Below are 16,323 nucleotides of genomic sequence, written 5' to 3'. Positions count from 1 at the left end.
ACTGAGTGCAAGCTTTCACTTGGGTTTTGAGTGATCCCGTCACTGCACCTCTCCAAAAGGGCTTTGTCCCTAAGCCGTGTAAACACACGCTCCAATGCCTCGCAGACAAAGTCGGGCAAGCTATGCTTGTGTGGTGGCGGCTCCTCATTGTTGCATGATCTTGGATTGTAGCGCGAAGGGACATGGACACAGACTAGAAGCAAACAGGACGAGCGCTACCTCTCAACTAAATGTTTATTGAAACGAAGAACATATATATATATATATAGGTGATTGCAAAAGACCGCTGGCTAACACTCCCAGGGCTCTACCATGACGCATAAATACCCAAAAAAGTGGACGGGAAAACCGCGCCGCAGTAGCTCAATTGGTAGAGCATCGCACGTGAAATGCGAAGGTTGTGGGTTCGGTTCCCACCTGCGGCAAGTTGTTTTTTCACCCATTTTAATTTCCATTAATTATTGTTTCTTTGTTTCATTTATTAACACAAGCAATTTCCCCTATGATGTCCTTGGTGTCAGTGTTTGTTGGCTCCTTATGATATGACTAATAAAAATCGGGCCCCTTGGTTAACCTCATTTCTTCTCATTCAATATTTTTGGGTTGTATGTCTCATAAACTACCTGTTCTGTAAATTATCAGCACCTAATTCAACTGCAAGTGCCAAAAAAATGCTGCTTTTGAGGCCACCGCAGCTCACAAAACACACACAAATGCCGAAATGAAGTCAAACTTCGCGTGCGCGCCATTCCTGGCCCATGCGGCCTGCCCGCGCCATCTTGGTGTCGTTTTGACTGTGAATTCTTTGTCTCTGTTTTGCCGCATTGAAAAATAGCATCGTCGGCGTGGTTGAGGTGCTACTGACGCTTTCCCACGATGCGATGCAGAGCGCTGATTGGCCGGAGCAGCGCATTCAAATCCTGCAGGCTAAAGTGCGCCTGCCATTGCCTGCTGCGCGGGCGGCAGCGGCTGCTCCCTTTGATGCCATGCCCACCACACTCGCGTCGTTGTTGCCCCTTGCTCCGTCCGCCTCAACAGATGCCTGCTTGCGAGCAGCGCTATCTTTTAGATTATTTTCTCAGCTTTTTTTTTTTCGCTAGTCCAAGACAGTGCAGATATTCGGTGCGCGGGAGCGCGATGTGCGCCTTGTATGAGCATCGAACTTCCGATCTTCCGCAGCGAGTGCCGACTGCATAGACGCCTTTCAGCAGCTGAACTGTGCTGTCGGCTGTCGCCAGTCGAAAATCTGACACATTGAGTGTGCCTGGAGCTGCAAGAGCTAATTAGAAGCTCCGCAGGAGCTTTCTAATAAAGAAACACATGTGTTCAACTTTAAGGCCTGTTTTCTCGGAATGGATTTTTTCGCTAGTTGTGGTGCTGGGGAAGGCGATATCTCAAGAACCGCTCTTCAGATTTGTATGCCGTTTTTTTTTTATTCTGTTCCTGAATGACTTTGCCAGGGGGTAACAGGCTTCCCATTTTTTTAACGCTGGTGCAGTTAATTTACCATAATAAGCAATTAATTTTTGATGAATGTGGTCATTACTGGCTACATCAAATTCAATGTTGTCTTAAAATTTTTTGGAGGGGAAATTACAGAAGAGGGCTCTGTAGCACCCTGGAATATTTATTAAGGGATCATCACAGTGAATTTCAGCTTCCTACGATGTCCCTGGCATTTCTCCAGGCTCTTCCTCAGGCATATACAGGAACCACCTAGTTAGACCTCAATAACTCGGGGACTAATACACACATCTTCACAAAACTTTGCAGTTCCTCATAGTTCAGTGGTGTGAACGTACCCTGAAAGGTTCATCCGGATATCCTAAAAAATAAGAAAGTTCAGTCTCCAGGGTAGCCTCCCCCCTTAACGAGGTTTCACTGTACTATGAAGATGCAAATGTAACGTGGAAACTTAATTCATTTGAGCCATTTCCTTCATTCTTTTCTTCATCTGCAGCAGGTGGTGGTCGCTTGCGAGGCCCAATGACCTGTGATGTTCCGAGGTGGACTGCATAACTTCAGCGCAAAGCGAGCGGCCCGACACCATGTCACCCTGACTGCATTCTGTGGTATGAGAAACCACAGCGACAGGCCATGTGACTGTGCCTGTGTGTGTGCTATCTGTTCTTCTTTTCGTATTTTTGTGAACTGCGACCCAAATGGAGCTTTTTAGGAGTGACTGCAGTGTAAAGCAAGCAATGCAACATCACCACACCTGCACTTTTTTACAAGAAACCGCGACGTATGCTACGTCACCACAATTCCACTTACTACAGTGAAACCTCGTTAGTACAAACACAACATTAACAAACTTTTCAGATTAATGAACTTTTCAGAAATCCCCTGCTGACTTCTTATATTTTCAATGTAAACATATTTCAGTACTACGAACTTCAGAATACCGAACTTTTCAGAATAACGATCATTATTCAGTTTCCCTGTGACATTAACAACAACACAGTATTACGAACTAATATTCAGAAATCTGGGGCTTCTTAGATTTTCGTGTATCCTTCACGACAACCAGAACAGTAGGCTAGCAGACGACAAGGCGCAGAGAGTGAACGTCGCGGCACATGGGTTTGAAAAACCCGAGATGGCGTCTGAGGAAAGAATGCGGGCGAGCGGAGGCGACGATGCATAAGGTTTTGCGAGTGCATGCTCTGCCCAGAAAAGTGACGCCTCTCAACTGAAGCACATCTCTTCCTTCTTTCACCCTTGTTTTTGTGCGTGCCTCTTTCTTTTGCGCTTCTTTCCGCGGCCATACTAGCCACACCCGCAGTGGGCGACATGTAACCTCCGTACTCGTGGGGATGCCACGCGGTCGCACTTTGCACTTTTCAGACGGTGCCATTTACGCGCACTTCAGCTTGGACATAGTTCAGGTGTCCTCCTCGAGCGAGACAGTTGCGATATCCACGGCAAGAAATGTGAAATACAAACAAAAAGCAAGAAACACTGCGCTTTGGAGGTGACACAAAGCTACCTTTTTGTCGGTAGTTTTCTCGACGTCAGCCGTCCGTTTTGTGCGCGCCACTCTTATTATACGGTGCTTCGGTGGTGAAAACCTATGAAACCTATGAAAAATAGCAAACAATGCGCGCCGAGAGCCAACAGCGATGTTTTCGTGGATAGCTCATAGGGTGACAAGTTATGAACTGATGGGTTGATGAGCAGTATGTTAATTTCGGGGCTTTCATTATAACAATCTTTCAGAATAACGAACAATTTACCGCAGTTCCCTCAAGTTTATTATACTGAGATTTCACTGAATGTCTTTGTTCGCTACAAGCAGCTACAGGCTACATAAGCACGCCTGAACCCTTTACGATAAATTACTACAAGATGCCATGCCACTGCAAGTGAACTTTAAAATTTTTTTTTTATTAGCAACTCATGCATATGGTTCAAATTCATTTATACATTCAAGGCCTGTGTACGTAGCCTAATGGTTAAGACACTCTGATGTTGAGTCTGGGTAGCATGGGCCTTGAAACATACTACTGCCAAACAGAGGATTTTTTAAAAGTATGAGCCGTTCTACTCGAGGTCAGAAACGGTTTTGTCGGTGTGTGTAGGCAAAGAAATGGTCTATGTTTAAAAGCCTTTGGAAGTGTTTAGTACCAGAGAAAGAAGAGTCAGAGCCCAGGACTTACACTATCGGTGGCTTGCTTCAGCTTTCCTTGCTGCACCAAATCTCCAAGCTTAGTTCGATGCTTTTTACCCTTGAAGTGCTGCACCAGAGCCAAAAATATTTTCGTTCAGAGAACAAATGCAATCCACACACAAGTGAAGGTACGTGACCAACTTTGAAGATAAGTTTTTTTGCAAAATTAGAGCAGTTTTTTACATTTCCGGCATTTTAAGCACGTCGGAGCACTTTAGATGTGTTGAAGAAATAGTTGCGTTTCTATCTTGCATTGTTCAAAAGTATAAACAATTATCCAAGTGCAAACAAATGCTTTTGCATGGCATTCTAGCCTTTCTTTCTTCAAGACCCAATTTTTTCGAAATTCTTGCTATGTGACCACTGATACCTTCATTGCAAATAAACCCATCTCAATGTAACGTATTCAGCGCCATCAGGTGGTAAACGTCCTGGCTCACTGAACTGGTTACCCACTTGACTACATTAGTACCAAATTTTCCCCCCATTCTTGCACTACAACTGGGAGTCATCCCACAGAATATAGACACTAAAAAAACTTTAGATTAAAAAAGAAGAAAGAAAGATGGTGGCATAGCTCAAGCAAAACATCATTTAACCAGCTCGATGAGTATATGGATCAACTGCTGCACAACCAATCTGTTAAATCAGTAGATGCATGGTAAGACTTGTTGTGCAATCCAACATACAATTTGCACAAGCAACCACATCCTACAGGTGTTGAATAGTCTCGAACGGCTGAAGCAGCCACCATCCAGACACATCCTACCAACCACATAAGCACTGATTAAATCATAAGCATCACCAATGTTTCCCAGCGCATTAGACAAGGACAGAAAAAAAAAAACACACAGGGTGCTGTCACACAGAGCACTATCAACGTTCTGTGTCTTTTTCTGTCGTCCTTGTTTAATGGGCTGGGAAACATTTATGATGCAGCACCAAATAAGTGCGATCATTATGCAAGTAGATACGGTATTCTTCGCTCTCTTAGTTTCTTTGGTATCATCCAAGTTTCAGCTTTTCTAGCATGATGGTAATGTGACGACGAACATGATCACAAGGAGCTCAACTTTCAACAATACTTTCATTTTCCAATTTGCGCAGCAGCGACGAAAAAAAGGAAAAGTGAGAGGGAGAAAAAGCAACACAGGGACAGCAGGACACGAAGCGTTTCGGACAAGCGCTCGCCCCGTGCACTTCTTTCTTTATGCTGTCAGACCACTGCATAAATTGGCGAATGAATGTGGACCAACTTGCTTAGTCTTACTGCGATGGCAATTGTACAGATGCTCAAGCCAAATTCTCACTGTTGTCTTACTGCCACGCTATCGACAGCAGACTCACGGCTTGCACCCGAGACTTAAGAGGGTCTCTGGAAACATGGAGTGTGTTTTGCTGCAAAAAAACAACAAAGAGAAATGGCTGCGCTGTCAATGTTCCAATCAATCACCTCAGTGGCAGAGCCGGGACGACGCTCTGCCTTTCGCTGCTGGCATTGTGTGCACACATACAATAAGCACACCGGTGGTACTGTAAGTGTCAAGTTAATGTTATCTAATATTTCGCTGGACGTTAACACCACTGGTTTCCTGTCGGCCTCATCTTGAGCTCCCATCGATTTGCCGCATTTGCAAAACCACTTGCGTTACGCCCCTGGCCAGGGCGCTGTTCCCCCTACCCAGCGGCGGTTGCCTAGAGTGCTGTGTTGCGCCCACATGCCGCGCTCATGTATAGTTGAAACATTGTCCGAGGACTTCGAGCACTCATGTTAAACCTTGCTACCACAGTCAACACATTGACATTCGGGTGACACCACATGTTTTAAAATCTAGTTTCAGCAATGCCCACTGCATTAGCAAAAACACCTACTCACCTCCTCGAGCTGGTCCTCGCGATGCAAAAAGACTTGGCACAAGTCGCAGCAGAACGAGAACACCTGGCTGGCCTGCTTCTGCTGTCCACTGCCTGCTCAGCCGCGAGAGACAAACTTGAGTCATCACACAGCTTACACAATCAATACCACCACTGCAGTTGTCCACTGTTAAACAGAACTGCACATAGCATTCGAGCCAATAAAAAAAAAGCTGATGCTTACTGTTCTTTATGAGGGATACAGTGGGGGACCTGCTCAGCAGAAGGGCTGACATTTGAGCTAGGTGGTGCAGATTGATACTTATAAACAGTGTGAAACATACACGAAAAGGCACTAACACAGAGATGGCAGTTTATTTCAGAAAGAAACTCTCAACATTTTTTAAAAGTTTACTTCCGGCTTTACTTTATAGTGATATTTTTTTCTTGCCCAATGCTGTTGCACGTAACTAGGACCAAACATTATCCCTTTCAGGGTCAATGACATAAATATACGGTGCCGCGAACAAGTCCAAAATGGTTGATGCCGTACGGTATATTTACAGCAACGTCTGCGCGTTGTGGAAGTGAGGACTATTCCGAATTATTCTGCTGCGGGAGAGCCGTGATCGCTACTCAGAGGCATCGGCTCCTGATTGAACCCACGGGGCAGATAACTTCTGCTCAATAATAGAGAGCTATAGCTGAGCGGGTTTACGCCACTGCGCCAGTGCTCATGTGCAGTACGCCGGGGCGGCTGGCGTGGCCGCTCGCTCGCTGATCTCGTCTTCCTAAAGCGTGCCAATTTCTTAACTTTTTCTTTCCTGGGATGTGCTGCCACTATGCAGGAATACAGGGAATTTTTTTCTCGCACCTCCCTCTCTCAGTTTTCATTGCATCATTTGTTTGCTCCGGCGCGCCGATATATACAGCTCGCGCATTGGCGCCCGCGCGGGCGGGCGGCGGTTAGTTTGGGTTTTGTTCTGTGGGCGGTTTCAGCTTCTTGCGCTCGCAAAACTGATGGCTATGTAGTCACTAATCACTCAAAGGGCAACCGCCTGCTACTCACTCGTTTATTGCTCACAGAGGTGCACACATGCGAAGGATGCCGCCATGCATGCATCTCTTTTTTTTTTTTTGGAGACAATCGAAAACTAATAGCCTGTGGATGGCGATAAGATCAAGATTTGCGGAAGCTTGTCACACGTTTAGTTTGCTTTTTTAACGGGCACACAACTACAGAGTTTTCCCGAGTCCGCTCACCTATGCAGTTCGATTACGCTATGGACATAAATATTATTGTAAGAGGAGGAACATTTGAGACTTGCGAAATATTCTCGTGTGCGCATTTTCTAAGCCTTGAACTATGTGTATAACAATGCATCAATTTTTTAATTCCTACAAGTTTATTTCCTTTTTTTTATTGTTATTTATGAATAAACAGAACATATATACCAACACAAAATATTCTTTTTTCCCTTTACGGGCCCCTAGAAAAAGTACGGTAAATTTTTTTCGAAATAGGTCACGCTGAAGCATTTAAATCTGCAATTAAAAAAAAAAAATCAGCCCTGAAAGGGTTAAAAGTGAAGTGGTACACCTTTGACAAGTGAGACCCATGGCATATTGTTAGCAATAATCTTGATTTATGCAGACTGCTTTTTGAGGTGGAAGCACTTAGTTAATTAGTAATGTTTCATTATGTAAACCTTTAAATACACTTTAGGGATAATCTGCATTTGAGAAGTCATAAAAGCACGCTCAGAAACATCCAACGATGTTGTTTCTGTGTTGTTACCTCTTACACGAGAACTTTTTCCAAGTTCTAAAAAAAGGCCACGAAATATGATGAGAAGGAAAACTGACGTCGCTGGTCACTTGTTCGTCTTGACTGCGGCGCTCTTAATCGTGTTTCTAAAGAACAAAGCCAGCATGCTTGTCGAAATCCAACGAATGTGTTTGCATCCCTGTTCGGAGGCAGCCTAACTTATTCATGAATGTGGAGAATTCTGACCTTCACAATGAAGGTGCTAACGAAAGCTGGACAGCGTGGTAGATCCATTTCTTTTTATTTGATGGGTATGCAGGCTTCTTTTCTTAAAACATGATTGAGAGTGCTGCCACTGAGATGGCCAAGTGCCCATTCAGGTTACTGACTGTCCCGCAAACAGCAGAGCTGAGCACTACTACATGATGAAGCACCGCAGCAAAAGGTAAAAATTAGGTGATTGCGCACCAACCACGGTCCACTACATGCATTCTACACTAAACCTCATTACAAAAAAAAAAAAAGAAGAAGGGGGGGGGGCGCATATCTCGCACTGACCAGGTCAGCAGCAAAACTGCACAATGCAGCTAAAGAACTAACGCTAGAAACTAAAGCTAAAGAATTTAATGTGAAGAAATTACAATGTACGTAACAATGTACATTGCACATAACAACACGAGGGCATGACAACTCGCAGCTATGTTTATCTGGTCACAGAAGACTGTACAGACTTCACTTTAAAGCATGCAAACCGAAACCGCACTGACATTACATGTACTGGCAAAAGTGGAAACAAGAGTTTGTGTTCTAGTTAGCACTAACTTGTCTGTATTCAAATTGTCCATGATCCAAACAATTGTAGGAACATGAGAAAGACTAGAAACCTTCACTGACATTCTCACTGCTGGAGGTTGTACAAAAAATGGAACTTGCCTGCATTCACCCCGCTCGTATCCAGCTGCTTATCTGCTCCTCTCTGGCCCTGGTTTTAGAAAATGCAGCCCAACAAAAAGGTTAACAAACAAACAAAAAAGAGAGAAAGAAAGAGAAGTGTACCTTGTACCCTTCTTAATACAACATGCTTGCAACGTGTTTGCAACATTCACTGCTTATGGTACAGGTAGAGATTACGTAGCGCTGTGCCTTTAAAACACAATACTTAACCAAAATGACGCTGGAAGAAAAAAAAAAAGAAAACAAGTGATGCACTCTCCTAGAGCAAAATACCGACACAGTATGACACACCACAACCTGACCATAAACTCTCTCCTTCTGTCCCTAATAACCCACTGACAAGTCTTTTTAAAGTTGCATATTGTGTAGGCTATAATTGTTCCACGACATGGTAATGAACAGGCCATGACTGTTCCACGAATCAGGGACAGGTCGACCAATTGCGACTGCATCACAGCATTTGCCACACCAAACACTGCTTTAGGCTGAACACTGATCACAGTGAAGATCCAGAAGGCAGAAGATGACCACAGTAAACGGTGAGGTGAGATGGCTCCAAGATGCACACCAAGCAGATACAAAGTGCGGCCGCAGCTCCAGAGGGGACGTAGCATGGCTACAACAGAACACAGTTTGTAGCAAAGGTCTAGTGGGCACACACAAAGACACCAGGGTGAAGTCGTATCAAGCCGGTTGTGGCCAGAAGACATGCACAGCACATTAGGCTGCGGATGATTTCTGCTGTCCTCCAGGTCTCTGGAACTCCGCGGGATAGTCCTACTGATAAATGGTTTCGAGGGCCAGTTGATACGCGGCTTGCAGAAACATTTCGAATGTGGTTTGTAGTGTCCTGTCACTGGTGGTATTGCTCCATTTCAAGAACCTATGATGCTGCCTGCGACTGTTCCTGGTGATTGACCATGAGTTGCTTTGGAGACCTCTTTGCTTTCGGAATGGCAACATGCTTTCACAGGTCTCAAATTCGAAGGCTTGTCATAGAAAACAGATGTTGGTAATGGCTGGCCAGTGTGCAGGCATTTGCTGAACTTCACAATTGTGATGTGCAATGCAGGCTTCATTGTACTGATGAAGAGGCACTGTCCATGGAGAGAAGATGCAGCAGGTGGTTCGAAAGGAAAAATGGATGACAAAGCGAGGGGGTCCAGTTCTCTGCGTTGAGCACAGGAGGGCACTTGGTCAAGGATGAGCGCTGCAGTAATGACAACGATGACTGGACGGTGTTGATGAACTGCGATGACTGGCCGAACCACTGTCGATAGAAGAGAAGCCTGGTGTCGCAGCTCCATTGGATAATGGCCTGTTGGATGAGTACGACTGGCAAACAGTGGCTTGACAGACAGCAGAGCGCTGAGGTCTGGCGTCACACTTCCACAACTTCTAGTTGAAAAGTTCCTCAGATGATTGGTTGGGTTGTGTTCCACATGGCCTTGGTCCCCAGATGACAGGAGGTCAGTCTCTGCTGTATGCAACCTTGAATCTTCAGGTATCCATGACAATTAGAAAAATCTCCGCAGTGACTTGCACATCACGAATGTTCAATACCATCCCGTAAAAGTATGTCACGTACTTTAATTTTTCAGCTAAGAGACCAGTTAATTCACACACTGGGTGGCATTGTTCCGACACGTGGGGCACTCTCAAAAGACTTTCTTAAAAAATGCCTCGGTTAATAGCTAAGCAGAATAAATGTAGAAAAGGATAAACGAAAACTACAAGCTCACAAACAAAGTAGTGCTAATATCTCAACAGCTGCCACTGGTTTATTAGCTTTTATTTAGGCAGGCAAGCGAATCCCCACATGCTACTCATTACCCTCTTTCAATGTGGTAAAATAGACTGTACCACTAAAGGCATCATTACGCATTGTGAATATGATGTCTGAAAAACTATGTAAAGCAGCATAACCTTCTATAAGGCATTTCTGTCATTCAAGGTACCACGTGGATACCTTACTGCGTGACTAGTGCTAGAGCTGGTATAGCAGAGAACATGAGAGTGGCATGTGAACAGCATCACCCAAAAACAGCAACAATCCATGACAGTCTTGACAAAGGGGGGGCAAAGTCGTTTATCACATCATTTTCTAATGAGTGGTTTATTCAGATAGTATTCCTGGCTTTAGATAAACACTAGAAAGAGAGGGCCATGCAGTTTGGTTTTCCGTGTGCGCACATTTTGACAAAGCAATAAAGTAATAAGAGACGACAGTGAAGAGGAACATTTCAATCACCCAGGATCAGGAAGAGGCTGCCAACACATGGCGCAGAGCGCCAGGCCACGCTCTCCAGATCAACAGGCGACGATCGCAGCCCTCAGAAACCCACCCCTCCCGAAACACGTGAGTGGCATGCTTTACCTTCCCCTCATTGGTGGTGGCCGCCTGCTGACTTCTGGCGGCAGGCAGCTGGAGCGACTGGAGCATGCTTTCCACCTTGGCTGTTGGAAACAAAAGCAGGAGGAGAAGATCCGTCAGCTCCCGGTGGACGACAGTAGTCTGTGCGGCAAGGCACAGTCGCAGCACACTGTCGCCACGGCAGAAAGGGTAGTGAGGCTTGCTCCCTGCCAGGGCTGTCGGCGAAGGTTTCTTAGAGCCTACATCCAGGAAAGGCACCCACGGAAGCTAACGGGCCGTGGGGCTTGTTTCCTGGGGGAAACCACCATTCAGGATGTGGCTCTCGAGACCCTGCTGCAGCTCGTGGCGCCTCTCTGTTCTGGTGTCCTCAATGATGACCCCTGTGGTGGCTTCCCAGCAGACGATGGACCGCACGATGCCCAGACGACCTTGTGTCATCCGCTCCACATTGGTTGTTATGGATCCATAGCCCACACCCGTTTCCCCATATTGGTGAGTTAAGCTCTTTAGTGTCATGTCTTGCCTTCTCGGTGATGCCCAAGTTGCACGTTTACACATGTGGTGGCTGGGGGCAGACAACACTGCAGTTGCGATGGCCACCTCCAACAGCTTGCGCTGACCACCAGAAAGTATCCAGCTAGCTGGAAGCCCCTGCTGGGTAGGATGAAAGCATCTGGCCTTGCTTGCCAGTAAAAATGAAATGATGATGGGCCAATTTTATTTTATTTTCTCAGATAGACAAGATGTTAATGTATGCTCACCCTTAAGCGCCGTAGGTACATGATCGAGGTCACCTCGCATCCTTCTGCGAGACAACCAGCGAGATTCAGCCCGACACAAGAAAGCCACACCAGAGGGGGGGCAAGAACAAGTGGAACAGAGCCGCAAACGTGTGCACAGTGGTGCAGCATACTTATTCAATGCTGACAGGATATCGGCAATCCACTAGTGCTTTGCACTGGTAACAGGATGAGCACTTCATCGCTGCCACGTCAGAGGCCGTGTATACCTGCATGCTTCCAATGCTTGGTGCATTAAATGAAGGAGACAACAGAAGCAGCCCTGCATGTGGGTGTGGCATCTACTGGCTGAGTGGCGATTGTGTTTGTGGCCAGCACTGGCGACAATGTGGACTGAGCAAAAAGCTTTTAGAACACACTTTCAGAAGGTTGAGTCATGGTGCAACAGGGACTAAAGCCAAGAACATTCATAATCAATAAGGTAAGCTTGACACTGAGCATTACTTAAAAAAAGCCCTAACTGGATAACAATCTGAAAACCTTCATTGACTGCTTTGAAATATGGAAACCAGCTGCATAGAAACTAGCCTCCCTAATGTACTAAACTTACTAAGCCGGCTGCACCAATGAACAATATTACATTAGAAAAATAAAAAGGTTAAAGTTAGAAATATTACAAGGACATCATTCAAGTTAGTGAAATCACAAAGCAGGAATCCCCTCCGTTCAGACAACCTGAAACGAATTACCAATCATTTCCAATTACCAATCACAATCATCTGTGAAGAAGTGACAAAATAATAAATAGCTACAACGACCTAGAACTTTGATTCACTGACACAGCCCTTGCAACAGCATACTTCAAGCCTATGGATGCCTACTAGAGCAGACAAACAAAGTAAACGTTTTTCTGCATGACAACCTGCAAGGATAATGCGTCCCACACAAAAAAAGAAACACACGTTCTCATTGAGCTTTTACAACCCAAAGCTGGCTAACGATATGTATGGGTTGACAACCGGTTGGAAGGAGATTAGTCAGTCAAGCAAGAATTGTAGTTTTGATTCCTTTCATTGCGATCGTGATAAGAGCTCCGCACCTAACCAAGAAATTTCGACAATCAGGCTTCGTGCTGAAAGCACCGAACCAAAACGCCACACATTCACAGCCAAATGCCTCTCATGGTCCAGCACCAAGAAAGCCATAGCAGGTTTTAATGTGACACTCCTATTGAATTCGACAAAAAACAGCAATGAGCTTGTAGGTGTGCAACTATGGCCCACAGCACAAGGCTAGCCAGAGGACTGAGGAAGATGAAGAAAGGCTCGAGCTCAGAATGCAAGCCAGTTCGCGGTGAAGGACAAGTGGTGCGGCAGGCTGCTCCACTGCTGGTGCTTTTCTAATAAATGTGCCTGCAGTTGCCCTCAATGGCAATTTCCAGAAGCTCAAGTGCTGGCACAAAAACACACATAGTCATGCTTCTGCCTCCAAGCCAAATGCTTGGAGGCAGAACCTTGGATCTAATTTCAGAGCTAACACATATTACCAATCTAATAGATTAACAGAATTCGGAAGGCTTAGATACCAAAGTCTGCATGCCTGCAAAAACAATGGTTCCTTCCAGGAGTTGCTTGTGGGTAAAAGTAGATTGTACAGTAAAACCTCGTTGATTTGCCCTTCGTTAATTCAAAAAATTGGATAATTTGAAGTTGCCCTCAGGTCCCGGGAAACCATATGCAGTATTTATTTGCATCAAACTTTCGTTAACTTGGATGCATCTGGCTGCACACTGGCTAATTCAGAAGACCCTTCAAACGTGCTGAGCACTGCAAATACATGTATTTGCTGCAGAAGAGGCACCAACATCCAACAGAAGCGAAGCAGCTAAGTCAACATCGCCATAGCTATCAGCAGGAATCACGGGAGAACGACAGGAATGACGGAATGCTTTGCTGGTGTTAATGGTGTTTACCCTGCTTACCACCTCACATGACCCATTTTGGCCTTCAGAAATAAGTATTCACCATCTATGATTGCATCGATAGAGACAACAAATTCACCTGCAGCAGTTTTGGCAATTCGCAATTCCGTTTTGATTTAATGCATCCTGTGCGCAATGTCACAAACATAGTAAAAGCTGTCAATGGTGAAGTGCAATGGCTATAGCGTTGCGCCGCTATGTACAAGGTCGTGGGATCAAATCCCGGCTGCAGCGGCCGCATTTCGAGAAGGGCGAAATGCAAAAATGCCGGTGTCCCGTGCATTGGAGGCAGGTCAAAGATCCCCTGGTGGTCAAAATCAACCCTGAGTCCCCCACTACGGCATGCCTCATAATCAAATCGTGGTTTCGGCACGGAAAACCCCAGAATTCAATTCCTCCACACTGGTGCAAAACCCGCCAGCTATGTCGCAATGGGCAATCTGTTGCCGAACAGCCAACTTGCAAAAAAATTCAGTGGCGATTTAGTGTTCCAGCACGGGATCATGCTCTGTGATCCACTTGTATCTGCCTCAGTATTCGTGTAGCACTGAATTATAGTGCTAGTCAGGTGTCCTTGTGCACAGCGCGCAAAATGAGACAATCATAACAGGTAGCGTGCGATGCCGTCAGCGCAAGTGCACTGCGCCGCGAAAAAGCGAGGAGAAAAAAAAATGAAGGCGGGACCCGTGACGTTGCGTCACATGATTCTTGAGGTCCGGTATAGGAGAATTTTGAAAGTCTTTTGCGGAACAATGCTCCCTAGAGGACACGTAACAACTTCCAGCGTATAACCAAAATTTGCTATGGGGCCTGGTGAGTTGGGCCCTTTAAAACCAGAGAGATGAAGCTTAGGCAACACGATGTCCTATACCCACTATTGCCATACTGGCTGAACTGCCCTGCTTGCAGCTCCCGTAAACACTAGTCCCACAGTTCCCTCTAGTAATTGTCTGAAGCTCTATGAAGTCATCCATACAAGAGCCAAGAGATTACATTACCTATGTCGCTTGCAGTAAAAGGAATGCGATATTCAAAAGGTAAAGTGTCACCACGAACAGTTATCAGCAATCAGCAACACGTAAGTGAACCACGGTCAAACCGTGATTTCCTGGTAAAGGCATAGTAACCTCGGGTGCATGGCAGCCGCACGTGGTGCAGCAGTCTTGCTGATGCGGGCCGCGTTGATAGGTACGCATCAGCAACCAGGCACATACCCAAGATTGGTTTCTCCTTCTTTGAGGGGCAGCCCAATGTAACTTTCCTATGAAAATGAGAGGGGTGGGGGGGGGGTACCTTTACCAGACCAAACGTGAATAACGCCTATAGTTCGCCATAAAGTCACATAAACCCGTAAAAAAGAAATGAAATAAGGTGGATCTCCCAAAATGCCCGTGAGATGCGCCTCTCCTTTACTTGAGAAACAAGGAACCACATGAAATGGACTTGCGCAGGAAGAACGCTGTCAAGAAGTAAACAAGCAAAAGTCGAAAACAAAGATTTCTAGTAGTGTTCTTTGAATTAGGTCTGGAAGAATTATAGAGAAATATACATTTTCGGAACAATCACAGTTCTTTTCATTCCCTCGTTTACTGCTCTACCAAGTTAAGTGCCAAAATAGACTCGTTTTGTTATTCAGGAAGTTGCGTAACGATGCGTGGCCGCTAGTCCCGTACAGCCGCGAAGAGCACAGGACCCTGCAGTTCTAGATGTACAGTCGCTGACTGATTTTCCGGACTCCTAAAATTTGGAGATGCCCGACTATTCAGTCAGCTTCACGGCACCGCCATTCTCCCCATAGACCATAATGTATAACAAATGCCGAAAGTTCGGACACCTTGCAACCTCTCGTCTGATTTTTCGGACACTCCTTGAGCCAACTTGATCGAGAGCACCATGCACCGACTCTGACCAGTGAGTGCATGGTTCGACTTGCTGAACGCCATTTTTGTTTTGAACGGAGCGTTCTTGCTGCCCCACGAAGTGGCGCTACTAAAAACCCCTGCTCATCATCATCGCTGCTGCCTGGTTCGATAGAGTGGCTCTACAGCAGTTCTGGTTTCAGCTTAGTAAGCCATGTCAAGACACTCCAGCAGCTGATTTGTCTCTTCGCGCAAGATGTCGTTTGTGCGAGTGGTGTCGGCACGGTGGTGTTTGCTTTGTGTGCTGTGTCGAGGTTTCGGTGATCCAACGCGGCATATGTAAACATCGCGTCAAGGGTCTAATGGCGTTGACAGTGCCCGCGCAGACTGTGCTGGGGAATGCCGGCATGCGGGTGCCGGGAGGCCTAAGCATTGTCGCCTTCCGATGCTCTCCCTACTGGCGCGGAAAATGTTCTGCCGAGACCTGCGCAGTGATTGCATTGCGATTCCGGACACCGTCTCATTTGACAGTTTCATAGGTGCTGACACTGCTGTATTGACATGCGCAGAACTCGACGACGGCAAGATCATTCGTCAGGTTTCTGCAGCACCGCCAGACGATGACTCTGAGTCGGAAGATGACACACCATGTTCTACGCTACCGTCGCATGCGGAGCGTGTACAAGCAGTGACTGTGCTTTCAGCCGCCTATAGTGACTGTACGACCCTATCCGAGATTCAGGCTTACCTGATTGCGCGTAAACGGAACAGCGTGCAACAGTGCATTCACGATTTCTTCAAGCCTACTGCCGAGCCCGAATAAGTGCGTGGAAATAAAGGATTTAATTTTTTTTTCTTAATCTGCTTTTTCAGACACCTGTTTATTCGGACATTTTCGCAGTCCCTGTGAGGTCCAAATAAACGGTCGGCGACTGTACTGCGCCCACCACCGACGGTTAGAAAAACACCCACATAAGCACCACAGAGAAGTGGCTATGCCAGGCGGCTCGACTGATAATTATATAAGCGTTATTCAAGACACACAGAATTATTCTCCACTTCCGGCAGAGTTTCCTCTACTTCCTTTCAAAATAAAAAGATGTTGGGCCATAAACATTATTAA

General features: G+C 45.9%; 1 protein-coding gene and 1 non-coding gene across 4 annotated transcripts in view; one reads left to right on the top strand and one right to left on the bottom strand.

Moving 5' to 3' along the window:
• The window catches only part of LOC142584739 (uncharacterized), a 103,841-nt gene that overhangs the window by 66,819 nt on the left and 20,699 nt on the right, over nt 1-16,323 (bottom strand). For all 3 annotated transcript variants that reach the window (XM_075694966.1, XM_075694968.1, XM_075694967.1), the window contains 4 exons: nt 10,624-10,703; nt 8,222-8,274; nt 5,547-5,634; nt 3,660-3,737 (listed from right to left, as the gene is read on the bottom strand). In XM_075694966.1, the coding sequence (XP_075551081.1) occupies nt 3,660-3,737; nt 5,547-5,634; nt 8,222-8,274; nt 10,624-10,703 (299 nt within the window). The remainder of the gene's footprint in view (nt 1-3,659; nt 3,738-5,546; nt 5,635-8,221; nt 8,275-10,623; nt 10,704-16,323) is intronic.
• Nucleotides 353-425, top strand: TRNAS-UGA (transfer RNA serine (anticodon UGA)). The gene has a single exon. It is a non-coding gene; the product is annotated as a tRNA-Ser (tRNA).

This window comes from Dermacentor variabilis, chromosome 6, assembly GCF_050947875.1.
Source record: "Dermacentor variabilis isolate Ectoservices chromosome 6, ASM5094787v1, whole genome shotgun sequence".
Taxonomy (NCBI): domain Eukaryota; kingdom Metazoa; phylum Arthropoda; class Arachnida; order Ixodida; family Ixodidae; genus Dermacentor; species Dermacentor variabilis.
Note: the sequence above shows the minus strand (reverse complement) of the source record. Positions and strands in the feature narration are given on the sequence as shown.